This window comes from Sordaria macrospora, chromosome 3, assembly GCF_033870435.1.
Source record: "Sordaria macrospora chromosome 3, complete sequence".
Classification (NCBI taxonomy): domain Eukaryota; kingdom Fungi; phylum Ascomycota; class Sordariomycetes; order Sordariales; family Sordariaceae; genus Sordaria; species Sordaria macrospora.
In genome coordinates this window covers 2,369,403-2,383,796 of record NC_089373.1, presented here as the reverse complement: position 1 = coordinate 2,383,796, position 14,394 = coordinate 2,369,403, and the positions used below count along the sequence as shown (strand labels likewise).

The 14,394-nt window shown below is 53.5% G+C and overlaps 6 protein-coding genes across 6 annotated transcripts; 4 read left to right on the top strand and 2 right to left on the bottom strand.

Annotated features, from left to right (window-relative positions):
• Positions 1-183: 183 nt before the first annotated feature.
• SMAC4_00811 (uncharacterized protein) lies at positions 184-2,255 on the bottom strand. The gene has a single exon (XM_066089496.1). It carries the CDS (start codon positions 1,544-1,546, stop codon positions 434-436), a length of 1,113 nt encoding a protein of 370 aa, XP_065946481.1. The 5' UTR covers positions 1,547-2,255; the 3' UTR covers positions 184-433.
• A 952-nt stretch (positions 2,256-3,207) lies between these two features.
• On the top strand, positions 3,208-6,182 carry SMAC4_00809 (uncharacterized protein). Its single transcript, XM_003349869.2, has 3 exons — positions 3,208-4,009; positions 4,070-4,357; positions 4,431-6,182. Exons 2-3 carry the CDS (start codon positions 4,330-4,332, stop codon positions 5,648-5,650), a joined length of 1,248 nt encoding a protein of 415 aa, XP_003349917.1. The 5' UTR covers positions 3,208-4,009; positions 4,070-4,329; the 3' UTR covers positions 5,651-6,182.
• Positions 6,183-6,576: 394 nt separating this feature from the next.
• Positions 6,577-7,499, top strand: SMAC4_00808 (uncharacterized protein). The gene is made up of 3 exons (XM_003349868.2): positions 6,577-6,980; positions 7,045-7,207; positions 7,266-7,499. The coding sequence occupies exons 1-3, from the start codon at positions 6,750-6,752 to the stop codon at positions 7,352-7,354; spliced, it is 483 nt and encodes a 160-aa protein (XP_003349916.1). The 5' UTR covers positions 6,577-6,749; the 3' UTR covers positions 7,355-7,499.
• Positions 7,500-8,151: 652 nt separating this feature from the next.
• SMAC4_00807 (uncharacterized protein) lies at positions 8,152-8,838 on the top strand (the record flags this gene model as incomplete). Its single annotated transcript, XM_003349867.1, has 1 exon — positions 8,152-8,838. One exon carries the CDS (start codon positions 8,152-8,154, stop codon positions 8,836-8,838), a length of 687 nt encoding a protein of 228 aa, XP_003349915.1.
• Positions 8,839-9,493: 655 nt separating this feature from the next.
• Positions 9,494-11,234, bottom strand: SMAC4_00806 (uncharacterized protein; the record flags this gene model as incomplete). Its single annotated transcript, XM_003349866.1, has 3 exons — positions 9,494-10,358; positions 10,461-10,532; positions 10,657-11,234. The coding sequence occupies 3 exons, from the start codon at positions 11,232-11,234 to the stop codon at positions 9,494-9,496; spliced, it is 1,515 nt and encodes a 504-aa protein (XP_003349914.1).
• A 1,235-nt stretch (positions 11,235-12,469) lies between these two features.
• Positions 12,470-14,370, top strand: SMAC4_12092 (uncharacterized protein; the record flags this gene model as incomplete). Its single annotated transcript, XM_066091051.1, has 2 exons — positions 12,470-12,885; positions 12,948-14,370. The coding sequence occupies 2 exons, from the start codon at positions 12,470-12,472 to the stop codon at positions 13,966-13,968; spliced, it is 1,437 nt and encodes a 478-aa protein (XP_065946480.1). The 3' UTR covers positions 13,969-14,370.
• Between the last annotated feature and the right edge of the window lie 24 nt (positions 14,371-14,394).

Below are 14,394 nucleotides of genomic sequence, written 5' to 3'. Positions count from 1 at the left end.
AGAATGGCTAGTCTTTGGCTCTCAGTGGCCCATAGCTTCCGAGAAGCGCGCGGGGCAGCAGGCCCAGACGACGCCGGCAGTCCCTCGGGTACGTCTGCCCTGGGCTAGAAGGAACAAACAAACCTCATCTTGATCCGTGTGCGAGGCTCGGGAACTGTTCAAGCTGCATCTGGTCGATGCGGATGCGGGAATGAAGGAGGTGGTGATGCATATGTGATCCATGCCGCCGTCTCATTGAGGCAAATGCACAAGCCATATCAATACCTATTCCATCTTGGGCTGTTGTCTGCTCTCTATGAACCAATACCCTTGACGCCTCGCCCAAGTGACCTTTTTGAATATCAGAGAGCTTGAAAAGAAACGAAAGTCACATTCCCGGGGTATAAAGCCTAAACCAAAAAGAACAACACAAAACCCACGCATTATGCACCTTCTATGACCTCCCGCCCCGGCCCTGAGACAATGCGGTTGTCTCACCTGCTAGGTCCGCTGCCCCCCACTCCGTGCCCGAGTATCGTTGCGCAGCAGCATCCGACACTCTCCATTTTGGCGATAGCGCTTGTGTCGACATCTCGACTGGCTGGCGATCGCAACCCTGGAGCTCAGCTCGGCCCCGTTCTTTCATCTCCTTTGCTTTCTTTGGGGGTTTGGGTTGTTGAGCTTCCTCCCCGGTATAGGCCAAATCATATGGCGATTCCCAGTTGAACCCGCTCGTGCGTCGATCAGTCGGCTTTGATGAAGGTCTCCATTTGGCGTCGAATTCGCCCGAGTTGCCAGAGGTACTGCCGCCCTCCTCAAGGGCGCGCGCTTCAGCCGGAGTCGGTATGAGCAGCATATTGCCGTGCTGCTCTGGGAGCATCGGGTGCGACTCTTCCCCGTCCTTTTTCCTCTTATATCGCACAAAGAGCATGATCAAGCCTGCCAACACGGCCAGGCCAGCTGCTGTCGAGCCAGCAATGATTCCTGCTTTTGCTCCTGTCGATAACCCATCATCTTCGTCTACCCTATCACTCCCCGTCCGCGACGACTCGGCATCGCTCCCGGACGTGGCCGTTTCCACTGGTGCGCTTTTGACGGTGGTTCCTGGGGGTGATGTCGATGTGATGAACGAGGCGGGCGCTGAGGTCAGAGTCGAAACTGTAATTGAGATTATGGTTGCAGTTGCAGTCGCCTTGGTCGGTCTCGCCGTACCAGTAAAGCCGGCAGCCGAATAGTACTGTTCTTCACCAACATTCAACGGCGTATTATTTGCGGCACAGGTGGATTTCAACCTGCTATACACCTCGGCAAGGTCTCCGGGATCCGACTCTGCCAAACACCTGGCCGTCCCAGTAAGAAAATTTCCTCCATTGTTGCAGAAGCATGAGTTCGCCTCAGAAAGGGTCCCCGAGGCACAGTTGGATGTGGTGGATGCTTGGTTCAAGCAGTCATATGCAGTGACCGGAAAGTCGAAGAAGTCGATAGTGACAGCGACGCATGGGATGGATGTGAGAACAAGCGCAATTAGAGCTGGCGGGAGGATTGACAATCTATGCAGTCCGAGCATTGTGTCCGAGTCCGTTGGTGCTCCGGCAGTGTACCAGGTTCGAATTCTCCGCCAAGGCCGAAAAGGGGTGGTTACAGTATGTGACCTTGAAAAGCTGGTCGACCAAACTGAAAAAAAGAAAGGTAGGCTATCAAGGCCACCCCCAGCGATTATGGTGTTGTCGAAGAAACTTGAAGCTCAAAAGCCTGACTGATGGCGAGCATAAACGAAAGACAAAATCCATCCAGAAGTGAAACCAACAGAGTAGCGAGCGTGGTGGGAGAGAGCATGAGGGAAATAGCGGAAGCGGAAAAGGAGAGGAGAGGAATAAAAGACGAGGCAGGAAGCTGACGAGAAAAACGACGACGACAACGACAACGCGGTTCAAGACGCTAAAAGAACCCATGCACCCACCATCTTGGGGATATGGGTCCCCAGGTCCCCCAGGTCCCCTACTCGTGCAACGATACAGTCCCCCTGTCTGGGGCTGGGGAGAGCTTCACCTGCCTTGCTGGGCGGGCATTGCGGCTGAGGCGTTGATCTTGGGCTAGGCTTGGACTGGCTTGGTCAAGTTGAAGGGTCTCTAACCCATTCGGTGTTAGGCCCTATAGGCCCGTGGCTCGTTAAACGGCGGTCTTGGTGAGAGGGAATCGAGACCTCGACGAGTTGCTTTTCGTTGCACCATCCAAGCCCAGTGTTTTTAGGCCAATTTCGGGTGAGGAATGACGTGAGATTTTGGACTCCAGAATGTTGACGAGATGGATGGCGGGAACTCTTTCCTTGAAGAGTATGATGATGCTTCCCAGGAAAACAAGCCCTTGACGGCGGGACAACCGCCTCCTTGTCTGGCCATGGCATGGGCCCGTGAACTCCCGTCGGCAAACTGACGGCGTGCAACAGAGTGCAGCGTCCCAGGCACGCGGCAAACCACTGCGGCATCGCCAAAAGGCGCTCAGCAAGCGTGTGGCACAGCCTTCCAGCGCGCTTGGAAACCAGGAGGTAGACGCCGTGCCGCCATCCATTCAGTTCCATCAAGTGGATATCGATGCTTTATGATGTCCAGTGACAGCGAACGACGTTGTATCGCAAAATCCATAGCCATGGACGCCATTACCGGCGTCGGCCGCTCCTAAAGGTGGGCATGGATGGTCGATAGGTTAGGTACCGGGGAATATCAGGAATGAGGTGGTGTCCAGATCGGGTCATGTTTTTCGAGATTGATATCTGTGGCTTGATAGACAATCTGGCAATTAATTGTTAGCGAGGCAGTCCTTCGTTATCACAGGCCTTGTTGAGCCACCCTAGGGTTGGTCTGTACGAGTCCAGTCCACTCGTTACATCCCTCGCAGAAGCCCATCTTTGTTTGCAGGTGTCGGGTCTTGGGAAGACGGGACAGTGAACGGACCATCGCTATCCGTCAGGACACTGGGCAGCTAACTGGCAATATACGCTTAATCTGTGTACGAAATATAGCAACAGAACAATTTACAAAGCTGCAGAATTGCTCTTATCTTGTAGCTCTCGCCATTTGTGTTGGTGGGCTTGTTTTCCCTTCGCCTTTCCTGCGCAGTAGACACATACCGGTATGTTAATTTGCTCTTTGCCAGACGACAAGCATCTTTCGCCTTTTCAACCGCATATAGCTCACGACAGCCACATTTCACGATGTGTTCCATTCACTCCCTCGACCACGTTCCACAGCTTCAATCTGTATAGTGTATCGTCGTATATACGATGTAAACAGACCGCGATGACGGAAATGATCCGGATGATCAACCAGGTATTCATCAAGCTGTTCTTCCGTCCAATTCGGCGGTAACACCATGTGCATTCCGCTCATGGTTTCCATTTCTGCCATTCACCCAGCCCTACCATTCACTTGCTCTTAGTTACTATTCACGAGTCCCCTTCTGTGAGGTCGACAACAGGCCTCGGTACATCCCGTCTGGGGTTACAGGGGTTTGCCAGCCCGCCAGCCACGGTCACACCTTCCAACAGGATCATTGGTGAGCCCCTCACTTCGCCAAACAAGAACAGCAGTTGCGGATGACTGTTGAGCACTGACCCTGGACAGCTTGATCATTGAATGCATTCAGTTTTGCATGTCTCATATAAACCTGTGCACATCAGTTCACCAAAGCTGTTCATCATCTCCAAGCACCTTGCTGGCACACTAATATATATGCTATCCCCCAAATCTTCCTGACCTTTCGTTTCCGAGTTGTCTAATCCCCCAGGCTTAGTACTTTTACGATACGACGGTCAAGCTGTCCAGCTTATGCCGTAAACAATAGCTCATCTGTTCTCGAATTGTTGACATGTTCGCAAGAGAATGGTCCAAGCGCAAACCACGACCGGCCTCGCTCACGCTCTTGGCATATACAGGACTGTCCGCAAGAACAATGCCATTGTTCTCCTACAGCTCCTGAGCTCGGTGAATGTTTACTTCGGAGGGGCCACATAGGGGTCAAGGTTCGGATCAAGGTTCGTCATCCTGAACAGCCCACTTCAACCTAGCTGTTCTTCTCACTGTTCAGATGACAGCGACTCGAACTCGGCCTTATAGCCTCTCTATTCTGTTGCCACCGTGTAGGGGACCATGTGAAGGTTCAACATCTACCAACAGTCAACTCCCTCCTTCACGGGTACTTGAGCAACTTCTCCCACCAAAGAGTGAGCTTCAAACTTCTGCCTCCTCACACCACTTGACAAACCTCAAGACCGTCATCCAAGTACCTCGCAGTACACGAAGACCGACACACACCTAAAACACCAAGACAGAAACAATCCTTAACACAAACAACATGATGGCACCTGCATCATCCCCTCAAGGTAAGCAAGCTCCCTCTCCCCGGTCTTGAATCCCTCCTTGTGTGAAATTTGTGAAGCTGACCTTGTTCAACAGACCTCGTCCAGCTCCTTAGCAAGCTATCGGTTGGCCAGGATTACAGGCGCAGACCGAGAGGCTGCCCCAAACCCGGAGTGCTTCAGCTTTCCAACGGGATTGAGATCCACAACCTACCCGTACCAGCCGACCACCTGCCAGGCCGACACTGGGAGAAGAAGGCGCGCGAGGCCTTGCCCATGATATTCTACCAGCCATCCCTACCCATGCCTCCGGTTCCTCGCGGACTCCCTTATTACCCCGGCGGAAACACCGACATCGTTGGCCTCCCTACCATCCCTTCTCTGCTGGCTATGCCCAGAGTATTCCCCGCTCACCAAGGATTCCCAGAGTGTAGCTCGCCAAGTATCGAAAAGCTCAAGCATTCAGGCTATGCGGCCCTGGGCTTCTGTATGCGCGACGCCCGAGTCGATCCGGCTACTACGATGCCTCCTTGTGCCATCGATCCGCAGCTAGCGCACAATGGAGTGGTGCGGACGTGTGCTGACCGCTGCCATCTCGAGCCACACAAGCTTTGCGAGGGGTGCAGTGACCAAAGCAGACTTCTCGTTCTCAATGGGCTGCCTGAATGGTTCACCAATACCCAGATCATCAAGTCGCGCGCCTTCGTATGCGCCCCTTGTTCTGCGGAGGAGGCCGAGCAGCAACCTCGATGGGCGGAAGCCGAAGCGCGACTGAACCACGGCCCAGTACACTTTGAAGGAACCAACGACATTTACGAGCCTAGAGCTATCGCCAAAAGCATGATGCGCTTCCACGATGACACCACATTTCCGGTCGCCACACCTCCCACCTCTAACTCGCTGGCTCAAGCGCTCGCCGACAACGCGCCCAGCCAATTCCGCACCGCCAAGAAGATGTTTCGGTGCTCCTGCCAGAAGCTGATTACGGCGGACTTATGCCTCGGTCACAGGCTTCTGAGAGCCGACCAATTCCTGGACCAAGTCTATCGCCTCAACGAGTGGGTTCAGTTTCGGTTCAGCCTGCGCGAACAGGACCATAAGCCATGCCCCAAGTGTATGACTCGTCATGGCGTCGACGCCTACAATTTCAGGAACAAGGAGGGGGGCGCACATCTGAATTCCATTAACTGGATCTGTATGTGCTGCCAGGAGACGGTGTCGATGTCGCGATATGAGTTTTTCCAGCGAGGCGGCGGACTGGGCCAGGAGAAGGACGACCAAAGACTGGCGGAGTTGATGGGAGGACTTGGCTTCTAAAACATGTGAACGCCAACATGTATGGACGAAAGCTCGGGAACAGGCCCGTTGTCGTTGCCATTGCCGAGAAGGAAATCGAGTGCTGGATCAACCCCGTGGAAGAATATCTGTGATGGACTAGAAAAGTTCTTTGGGGAAGGGACAGGACTGGGGACTTGGACTTGGGAATAGGGACTAGAGGTATGTTTCAAAGCCTGAAGGCGGGCCGGGACACAAGGGAGTTGGGCAAATTCATTGTTGAGACAACCTGGAGCATTGGAGTTTGTACGAGGAAAAAGGGTTTCATCAGAAAGACTTCGGAAAAGTCAGGTTGTGGTACAAGGACATGTATGGTTTATGGAGTTGTAGGTTGGTTTGGGATTCCGAGCATGGGTTAGCGGGGATTCAAGACTTTCTCCTTATTGTCAGTATTCCTTTTCCAGCATACCTTCTAGACCGCTCCGATACCTCAAGTTGGATTAATATTGCTCTGTGATATCTGCTGGTCGTGATAATGCCTTGAGTGAATACGTGTCTGTTATGAGTGCCTGCAATATGATCAGTGATTGAGATCCAATAACCCGTGGAGCGAAGCCATCCAGATACGCCAAGAAATGTATAATTGATGTGCAGATCAGCAACGTCTTAGTTGCATGGTTGCCAAGACCGGTGCATTCGTATAAGTTCCTCGAATATGCATGGCAGTCACCATCAAGGCCACTTAGGAAGGAGTGATGGTGAAGAATCAGCAGTTGCCTGAGACAAAGATTGTCGAAAGGAAGGCGAATGCAGCCATCTCTTAGACGGGAAGGTGCAGTGCTTCCTCCATATGGAAACCACAGAAAACACCAAACCCCGCGCCTGCCATCCTATCATTGTGGTGTGATCTCCGTATGACGTATTGAAGGGCCAGCCCAATATATCTGTTTGGAATCTTCTCCAACTTACTCCAACTGTCGGCTTTCTCCTCCTTTCAACAAACAAAAACACCACCACACTACTCTGCTTCAATCTTGCTGTACAACCACACTTCAAAGCCTTGTTCACATCATCTCGAAAGTCCACACACATCACATCAATTGAACAAAAACAGTCAACAAAAAGACACCCTCATCCAGCCATGTCTACCGAGAGCAAGACTTTCAGCTTCATCGGCGAGGTCGTCGAGAGTGCCGTTATCAAGGCCCCCATCTCGTTTGTCTGGCACTTCATCAAGCTCCAGGAGTTTGACAAGTTCTGGTCTGCTATCTCCAAGGCCGAGCATGTCAAGGGAACCAGCGACGAGACCGACATCGTGAGGTGGACCTTCAAGGATGGCGACGTCGTTGAGCTCAAGCAGGACGAGCACAGCGTAAGAAAACTACCGTGTCCTTCCAAAGCGAACGTTTGTCGTTAACCCGTTTCCTACTACGCAGTCCCTCGAGCACTTCATTACCTTCAGTGTCATCAACGCCGAGCCCAAGTTGACCTACTCCAGCGTCGTCAATACCATCCGTCTCTGGGCCGTAACCTCTGGAGAGTTTGCCGGCACCACCTTTGTCCGTTGGAGCACCAAGTTTTCGAGCGATGCCGATCTGGGTAAGCAAATATGCACGCACATGTATGTGTTCACGTTGCTGATAATTCTGTCTCCCAGGTGTTATCGAGGATGCCAAGTACAAGCGTCAAGATGCCTTGAAGGATCTGTCCAAGGCGGCGGAGAAGCTCGCTAAGGAGAGGAAGTAGAGTGGAGGCTTACGGGGTCACACAGGTCATTGAAGAGGACCGATTATCAGGAGACGGTGAACATGGAGTTTTGACATGGCCGCTCTGATCAAGGATACCATTACGAGCTAAATTACACATAACAAGTTCCAGTCACTTACCACATCCCACATATACTACCGTTCCATGATGTTCAAGAAACGACTGGTGACTGATTGACATTAGACGCAAAACGTGGCCGGCTCGAGGTCCAAGCGATGACACATCGACATGTGAATGGTGTTGGCTTCATCCATTGTAGGAGGACCCAAATGGGCTACCGTCGGGACAAGCAACGTGGGAAATAGGTAGCCCGCATCTAGCTGAGGAAGGCGAGTCCAGAGCCATGGATCGCTCCAGCCCTGGCTTATGATCAACGAAATCGAAGCAAACGGACAAAGTATTACATTTGACCGCCATTAACGACTAATTGCAGAGTGTTCAAAACGCAGCCCCTTCCATCCCTTCCCAGCCCCACGACCCTGACAGCTGCCCCTCCAAGTATTTCAGGCACAGTCGAAACCACTGACTCCCTTGAATGCCAAAACCCCACACCAGATCGAGTCACTTCTTCTCCAGCTGCCTGTGACAACACATTTTAGCGGCTCTCTTTCCTTGGTCTGACACATCCAAGGGGCTCTTCTTGCCGACAGCAACGGTTTGCTTTTTGAGGTCAGCACCCCTTCCACTTCTACAAAAGCCCCAACTGCCTCCTGCAATTTCTAGCTCCAGCTTGTCACACCTTACATTCTCATTGCCTGTACAGACATTTCGACGCTATGTCCGGCGAAGCAGGCGACCAAGAACAGAAATCTGTCCCACCAGCTGATCCCGCACCACCCGCGCCAGCCTCAGAACTCGACGGCAACGAAGCTAGAAGTGCTTTTGGAGACCACCACTCCGCAGCCGGAGACCATCACTTCACAGGCGGAGACCACCACTCGACAATCGGAGACGCAGCAGCCGGAGCAGCAGCCGGAGCAGCCACTGGTGCAGCTACAGGCGCAGCAGCAGGTGCCGCAGCAACACACGGGCACACCACAAACCCTCTCGGTCACACCCACCAGCAGCCGCCTATCATCTACACGATGGCCTCCCCCTACTTCGTCTTCCCGGGCGGTGGTGGCTACGGTGCCCAAACGACCACCACATTCTTCCACGCTCCTCCGCCCCCTCCTCCCCCTCCTCCGCCGCCCCCAATGCCGTTCGTGACCAACACCGTCACCACCACGACCTATCTCACAGGCGGCTTCGCACCCCAGGCACCTCCGCCGCCGCCTCCCCCGGGTCCGGTCACTTACTACCCCGTCCAAGTCCAACAGGTCCAGCAGGCCCCGCAGGTCGTCAACGGATACGCGTACATGCCCGGTGGAACGGTGTTGCCAAATAGCAGTGTTGTGGGAGCTGCTCCGCCTCAGGCTGCCCAACAGGGACCGCCGCCGATGGTTGTTTGTGTTGCTCCTTAGTATTGAGGTGGCATTTTCGGCTCCTCGTTCGACCAACGCCCAGATGGGAAGGAAAGGAGGAATGAAGGAAGAAAGCGGGGACGAGAAGAGAAGAAGGGGGAAGGGAGATACATAAAGGGCTGGAAAAGGAGGGTCGGGGCATGACAGTCAGATATTGAGGGAGGGAGGACGTCATTCGGATCGGTATAGTGGAGTGACTGATGGAAGGAAAGCATGAATGGGGTTGAAAGAGAGGTGAAATGGTTTCGAGCACTCGTCGACAGGACTGGAAGCAGAAAAGAAACAGGTATAAGGTGGGAGGATATGAAGAATATAGAGTCGCGTTCCCTGGATCTGCGTGCGGTTGAGTTTGAACATCGAGCATTTGCCTGCCTTCCCTTCTTGTTTTCCGCTCTACATCAATCGATCACTCTTAAAGATTATGGGACACTCGGTTGCGTCACTACGAGAAAATATAAATAGACGATATCAATCCACAAAACACTGCATTCAACCACAAGCCCATCGCAAAAGTATATGGGCTTCTGATTGCACGTGGGCAAGTTATAGCATTTGATTTGGCATACAATATGAACTACCTAGAGGCAAGCATATCGGTGGTACACTAAACCAGGACCACGACACCAGATTCCACGGCTCGTTAACCCAACACACCCTACTTCTGCCCACTCCCTTCAGCAGGATACAAAACAACAGTAACCATCGCCCTGCTCGGCACGCTCACACTCCCTTCCCCCTTCGCCTCATCAAATCCCGTCTCAACCATCGCAATCTCCCTCGTATTATCCGTCACCCACGCCTTGACACTTCCATATCCCTTCCCATCACCGCCAGCGCCCACCTTAACACCCAACTTGACCGCACTGCCACTCCCATTCAACACCACCGTCGCCACACTCCCATCCTCATTTCTAAAACTCGCAATCTTTACCCCACTCGGCAATGAACTTCCACCACTCGTACTAGTCCCAACCCTCCTCGCCCCGGGTCTCACAAACCGACTCCACATGCCCATAGCCCACATCCGCTTACTAGCCTCCACCTTCCCCGAACTACTAATATGCACCAGGTGACTATTCGTATTCCCACTTTGCGCCCCAATCCAGTACAAATACGCACTAGCATTCGCGTTCACCAGCGCCGTATACACATTATTCGCCCACGTCCAACCCTCGCCCGCTCTGTTACCAGTGCCGGTAGAAGAGTACCAAGCATTTGTCCATGCACCCTGCAAGTCCGCGGCTTCGGTTTGCCATGTTGGTAAGCGGGTGTTAAGCGGGGAAGAGGGCGAGGAGGTGTAGGCGTGGGAGGTTATTATAGATAACAGAGACTCGGCGGAGGAGGATTTCAAGGTGGAGAGCATGGAGGAGGTGGTGGACCAGCCTTCGGCGTCGCAGCAGGCTATTCCTGGGGCCGAGGTGAGGAGGCTGGAGGAGACGGCGCGGAGGAGGGTGGGGTGCAGGATTTTGATGAAGTCGGCTGCTTGCGATGCTGTGAAGCGCATTGAGGCGTAGGAGGTTCTGGAAAGGTTGGGGGTTGGGGGAGTTAGTGACACTGGTACGGATGAGGGAAGGGGTGGAAAAGACGAAGAGAGGATAGATGGAGATAGGGAGGAGACATACGTGAGCTCTGGCTCGTTGATGAAGCCCAAGTGGGTGATGGTTACGTTGGCTTCCTGGTAGAACTGGACGTATCTGGTAATGTCCTCGTCAGTTCGTAGTCCATGGCATATCACTTCCCTTCCCTTTCCCCTATTACACCATTTAACCCCTCACTCTCCCGTCATTTGATGCAGCAAACAAACCTCCAGTCACTCACCTAACCAAATAATTCGCATACGCCTGCCTCCAATCCCCACTCTTACAACTACTCGCCCCCGGCACCCCGCAGAGCGTGCCCCCATTCGCATCATTCCCATTAGTCTTCATATACCCCGGCGCGCTCCACGCATCCGCATAAATCGTCTTGACGCCGTACGTATGCTGCGCCTCCCGGCTCACCCACAGCTGCTTGTTGTCCTCGCCTGTCTTCTCGAAATCGTAAATCAGCGGCTTATCGGGGCTACCCGGGGATCTGGGCGCGATGGAAACCATGTGGTCGGAACTCTGGTCGGGCGAGGAGCCGATGCCGTTGCGCAGGATGGAGAAACCGGCGCCCGTGGTTGTGGAAAATAACAAGTCGAGAGCGCGGCGTTGCTCGGTGGCTGGCAGCCTGGACATTTGGACGGCGCGTTGAAAGGCTTCCGAAGTGCCGAAGCCGGAGATCAGGTTGTAGGTTTTGGTCAGGTCGATGGTTATGGTTGTTGAGGATTGACGGGGGCCGAGAAGGGGAGGAGTTGAGGGGAGGGCTGAGCTGAGGCTTGCTAGAGAGAGGAGACGGAAAACTTGGGAAAGCATTGTGGTTGAGGCGCTTCCTGCTTTGAAGTCTTGCTATCTTGGTAAGTTGCATGGATGGAGGATAGAGGATGAGAGGGCCTGTGTATCGAGGTAGGTATCCTATCGTCCATATCCATAGTCATTGCGGCGGCGATCATGCTCGGTATATATCCAGGTCGTCAAGCAATTTTGAAACTCTTGCAGGTTAAACTCTGTTCGGATATTATCAGTGTCTTTAGCTGTTTCGTGACCTTTCACTGGAAATCAGTGGCACCGGGATTAAAAGAATCTCCTAAGGAGATCAGGATCACCCAAAGAAGGATATACATGACACTATATGACAAAGTTCCTCTACGCTGTTGTTTCGGTGGATGGGTAGCAGCCGTTGCGGCTAAATGTGGTTTCCATGGCCGTTTTGTGTTTGCAATCTCTGCTGTAGATCACAGGCATTCTTCCAGCAATGGGAAAACGAGCTGGAGACGTGTTACTCAATTCTGAAGTGGTGACGGGAGGATAGCTTGATATCTCTTGATCTTTCTTTCGGCTAGTTGGACTGTGGAAGGGTGATAAACTCGAGTGTTCGACTTACACAGTCCAAGGTGGGAATGGCTTCACTTTGGCCCCTGAATTCATCATTGATGCCAAGCCCTCTCAGACCGGGGTGTTGCGGTCGCAACGGGCAACAACCCTAACCCGCCTCCCGTTGCACACATTGTCTCGGAATGCCAAGGAACCCGGGCAAACGCCGAGGTTCGGCGAATGGGAGGGTTTTTTTTTTTCTTTTTGCGCTGTGTTTCCGTCCTTTTTTTTTTGGCGGGAAAAAGAGACCTTTTTGAGAGCTTTTACTGCTTTCGGGGCACCGCCAATCAACTTTACCAGCGACTGCTGCAAAATAACCTGACCCTCAACCCCCAACGCCACACGCGGCACAATCTGACAGGACCGGAACCCGCGGGGTGAAAGAACTGAAAAGACTTTGAAGAAGGGGGATTTTGAGGTTCGGTTGGTTTGTGTTGTTGACGTTGTTGGCGGTCGGCGCGCTGCTGCAGCCAGACGGTTGCTCGGACTCTGAGTTGAGGTGCACGACGGCAGAGGCAGTGTGGGAAAGATAAAGACGGGAAGGGCGAAGTGCGATTTGGTGGGCGCTTTATTACTTTATTAACGCGGCCACACCCAATTTGCACCGCTCGCTTCGCCTGCCTACGGACACCGCTGATAGCACACTGTTAGAGGTTATAGCAAGTGGGGCAACCTCAATGAGTGGTACTTCCCGATATGTCTCCGCGGGTTTGCGGTCGGACAAGCTAACAAGTCTATTCTTGTCATCGACGCCGGTGTCAGTTATTAAAGGGACATCATGCCACGAGGCTAGATGGTCGTCGACTGCTTCGATAGTTGCGACGAAGCGCGCACGTCAACTGCTGTTCCTGTCTGGATCATCACCCGTGCACCCATCTTATAACATCAACTCTTCATCATTACGAAGGAGATCACTCAACACCATGGCTGGATGTTCAGCAACCGTGTCCAAGCCCGCGTTGGGTGTCGCCCCTGAGAATGCCACCGACCATCATGTTAGGGATTCCAAGGGTGAACTCATCGGGTTCCAGAACCCCCACCCGTCTGCCGGCGTCCTGCGCAACACTCTGCAGACACTAGGGAAGATGTTCTTGTAAGGATCATCATAGTGCCGACGGTCCGCATCTTGTTCATTGCGCTAACACGTGCTTATAGGTCGAGACTTCAGGGGAAAATGCCAGCTCCCGACTTGTCAAATGTTCACATTCCTGTCATCAAGCCTCACTTCCTTGAAGACAAGTCTCAAACGCAAAGCAGGAGCAACGACACCAAGGCCCTGCGCGCCACCTGGCTCGGCCACGCATGCTATTACGTCGAGTACCCCAACGGTCTGCGCGTGCTCTTCGATCCTGTCTTTGAAGATCGCTGTGCGCCCAGCCGCTTCGTCGGTCCCAAGCGGTACACTCAGCCGCCGTGCACGCTGGCCGACATTCCCAAGCTGGATGCCATTGTCATTTCGCACTCGCACTATGACCACCTGTCGGAGCCGACCGTGCGCGAGCTCGCCAAGCACAACCCGGAAGCGCACTTCTTTGTCGGCCTGGGACTGGCGAGCTGGTTCCGCGACACGGGTATCGACAAGGTGACGGAGATGGACTGGTGGGAGGATGCCACACTGACCATCAAGAAGCCTATCATCACTGCCGACGGCAAGGAGACGGTTGAAGAGATCGATGCGCAGATATCGTGCCTGCCATGCCAGCACTCGTCAGCCCGCACCGGCTGGGACAAGGACACTACCCTTTGGTGCTCCTTCGCCATCAAGTCAGGCGGCAAGTCCGTCTGGTTCGGCGGTGACACGGGATACCGCGCCGTACCGGAGATGCCGGCCGAGGAAGACGACTACGGACCCAAGTACGACTCGCTGCCCCGCTGCCCCCATTTCAAGCACATCGGCGAGCTGCGCGGGCCGTTCGACTTGGGTTTGATTCCCATCGGCGCGTACAAGCCCAGGTGGATGTGGAGCGGCTTGCACTCGAACCCGTATGATGCGGTAGAGATCTTCAAGGACACCAAGTGCGAGAAGGCCATGGCGATCCATTGGGGCACGTGGGTGTTGACCATTGAGGAGGTGGAGGAGCCGCCCAAGTTGTTGAAGGAGGCGATGAAGACGAGTGGGATGCCGGAGACGGGGGTGTTTGATACCTGTGCCATTGGCGAGACCAAGGAGTTTTGATGTGTTTGCTTCGATCGAAAGCTCACAAGGGATAAGCATGGCCGCATGATACCCGGCGCGGCGTTAGCTTTTAGGCTGGAAAAAAAGGAAATCTGTTGTACGATAGGTAGGCAAAGGATTGGGCGGTTGATACCTTTAAGGATCGATGCACTTTCTTGAACGATTGGATGAAGGCAATATGAGAGAAACCTCATGGCAGTCGGCATCATATCCTGTTCCCACTCTCGGTGATCTTCCTCGGAATGCAGCTGTCGATACTGATGGCGATGGCTGGCCATGAGCGCCTTCTGCTACTTTCCGGTGTTACCCCGCCCGGCTCTAGGCCTGTTCATGGCGACGACCTGAAATGTCAATAGCGGCTTCTTATCGCGACGCCCTTTCCCTCCCGTCACTGAGAAAAAAACATATAACAGTCGCAATCATTCC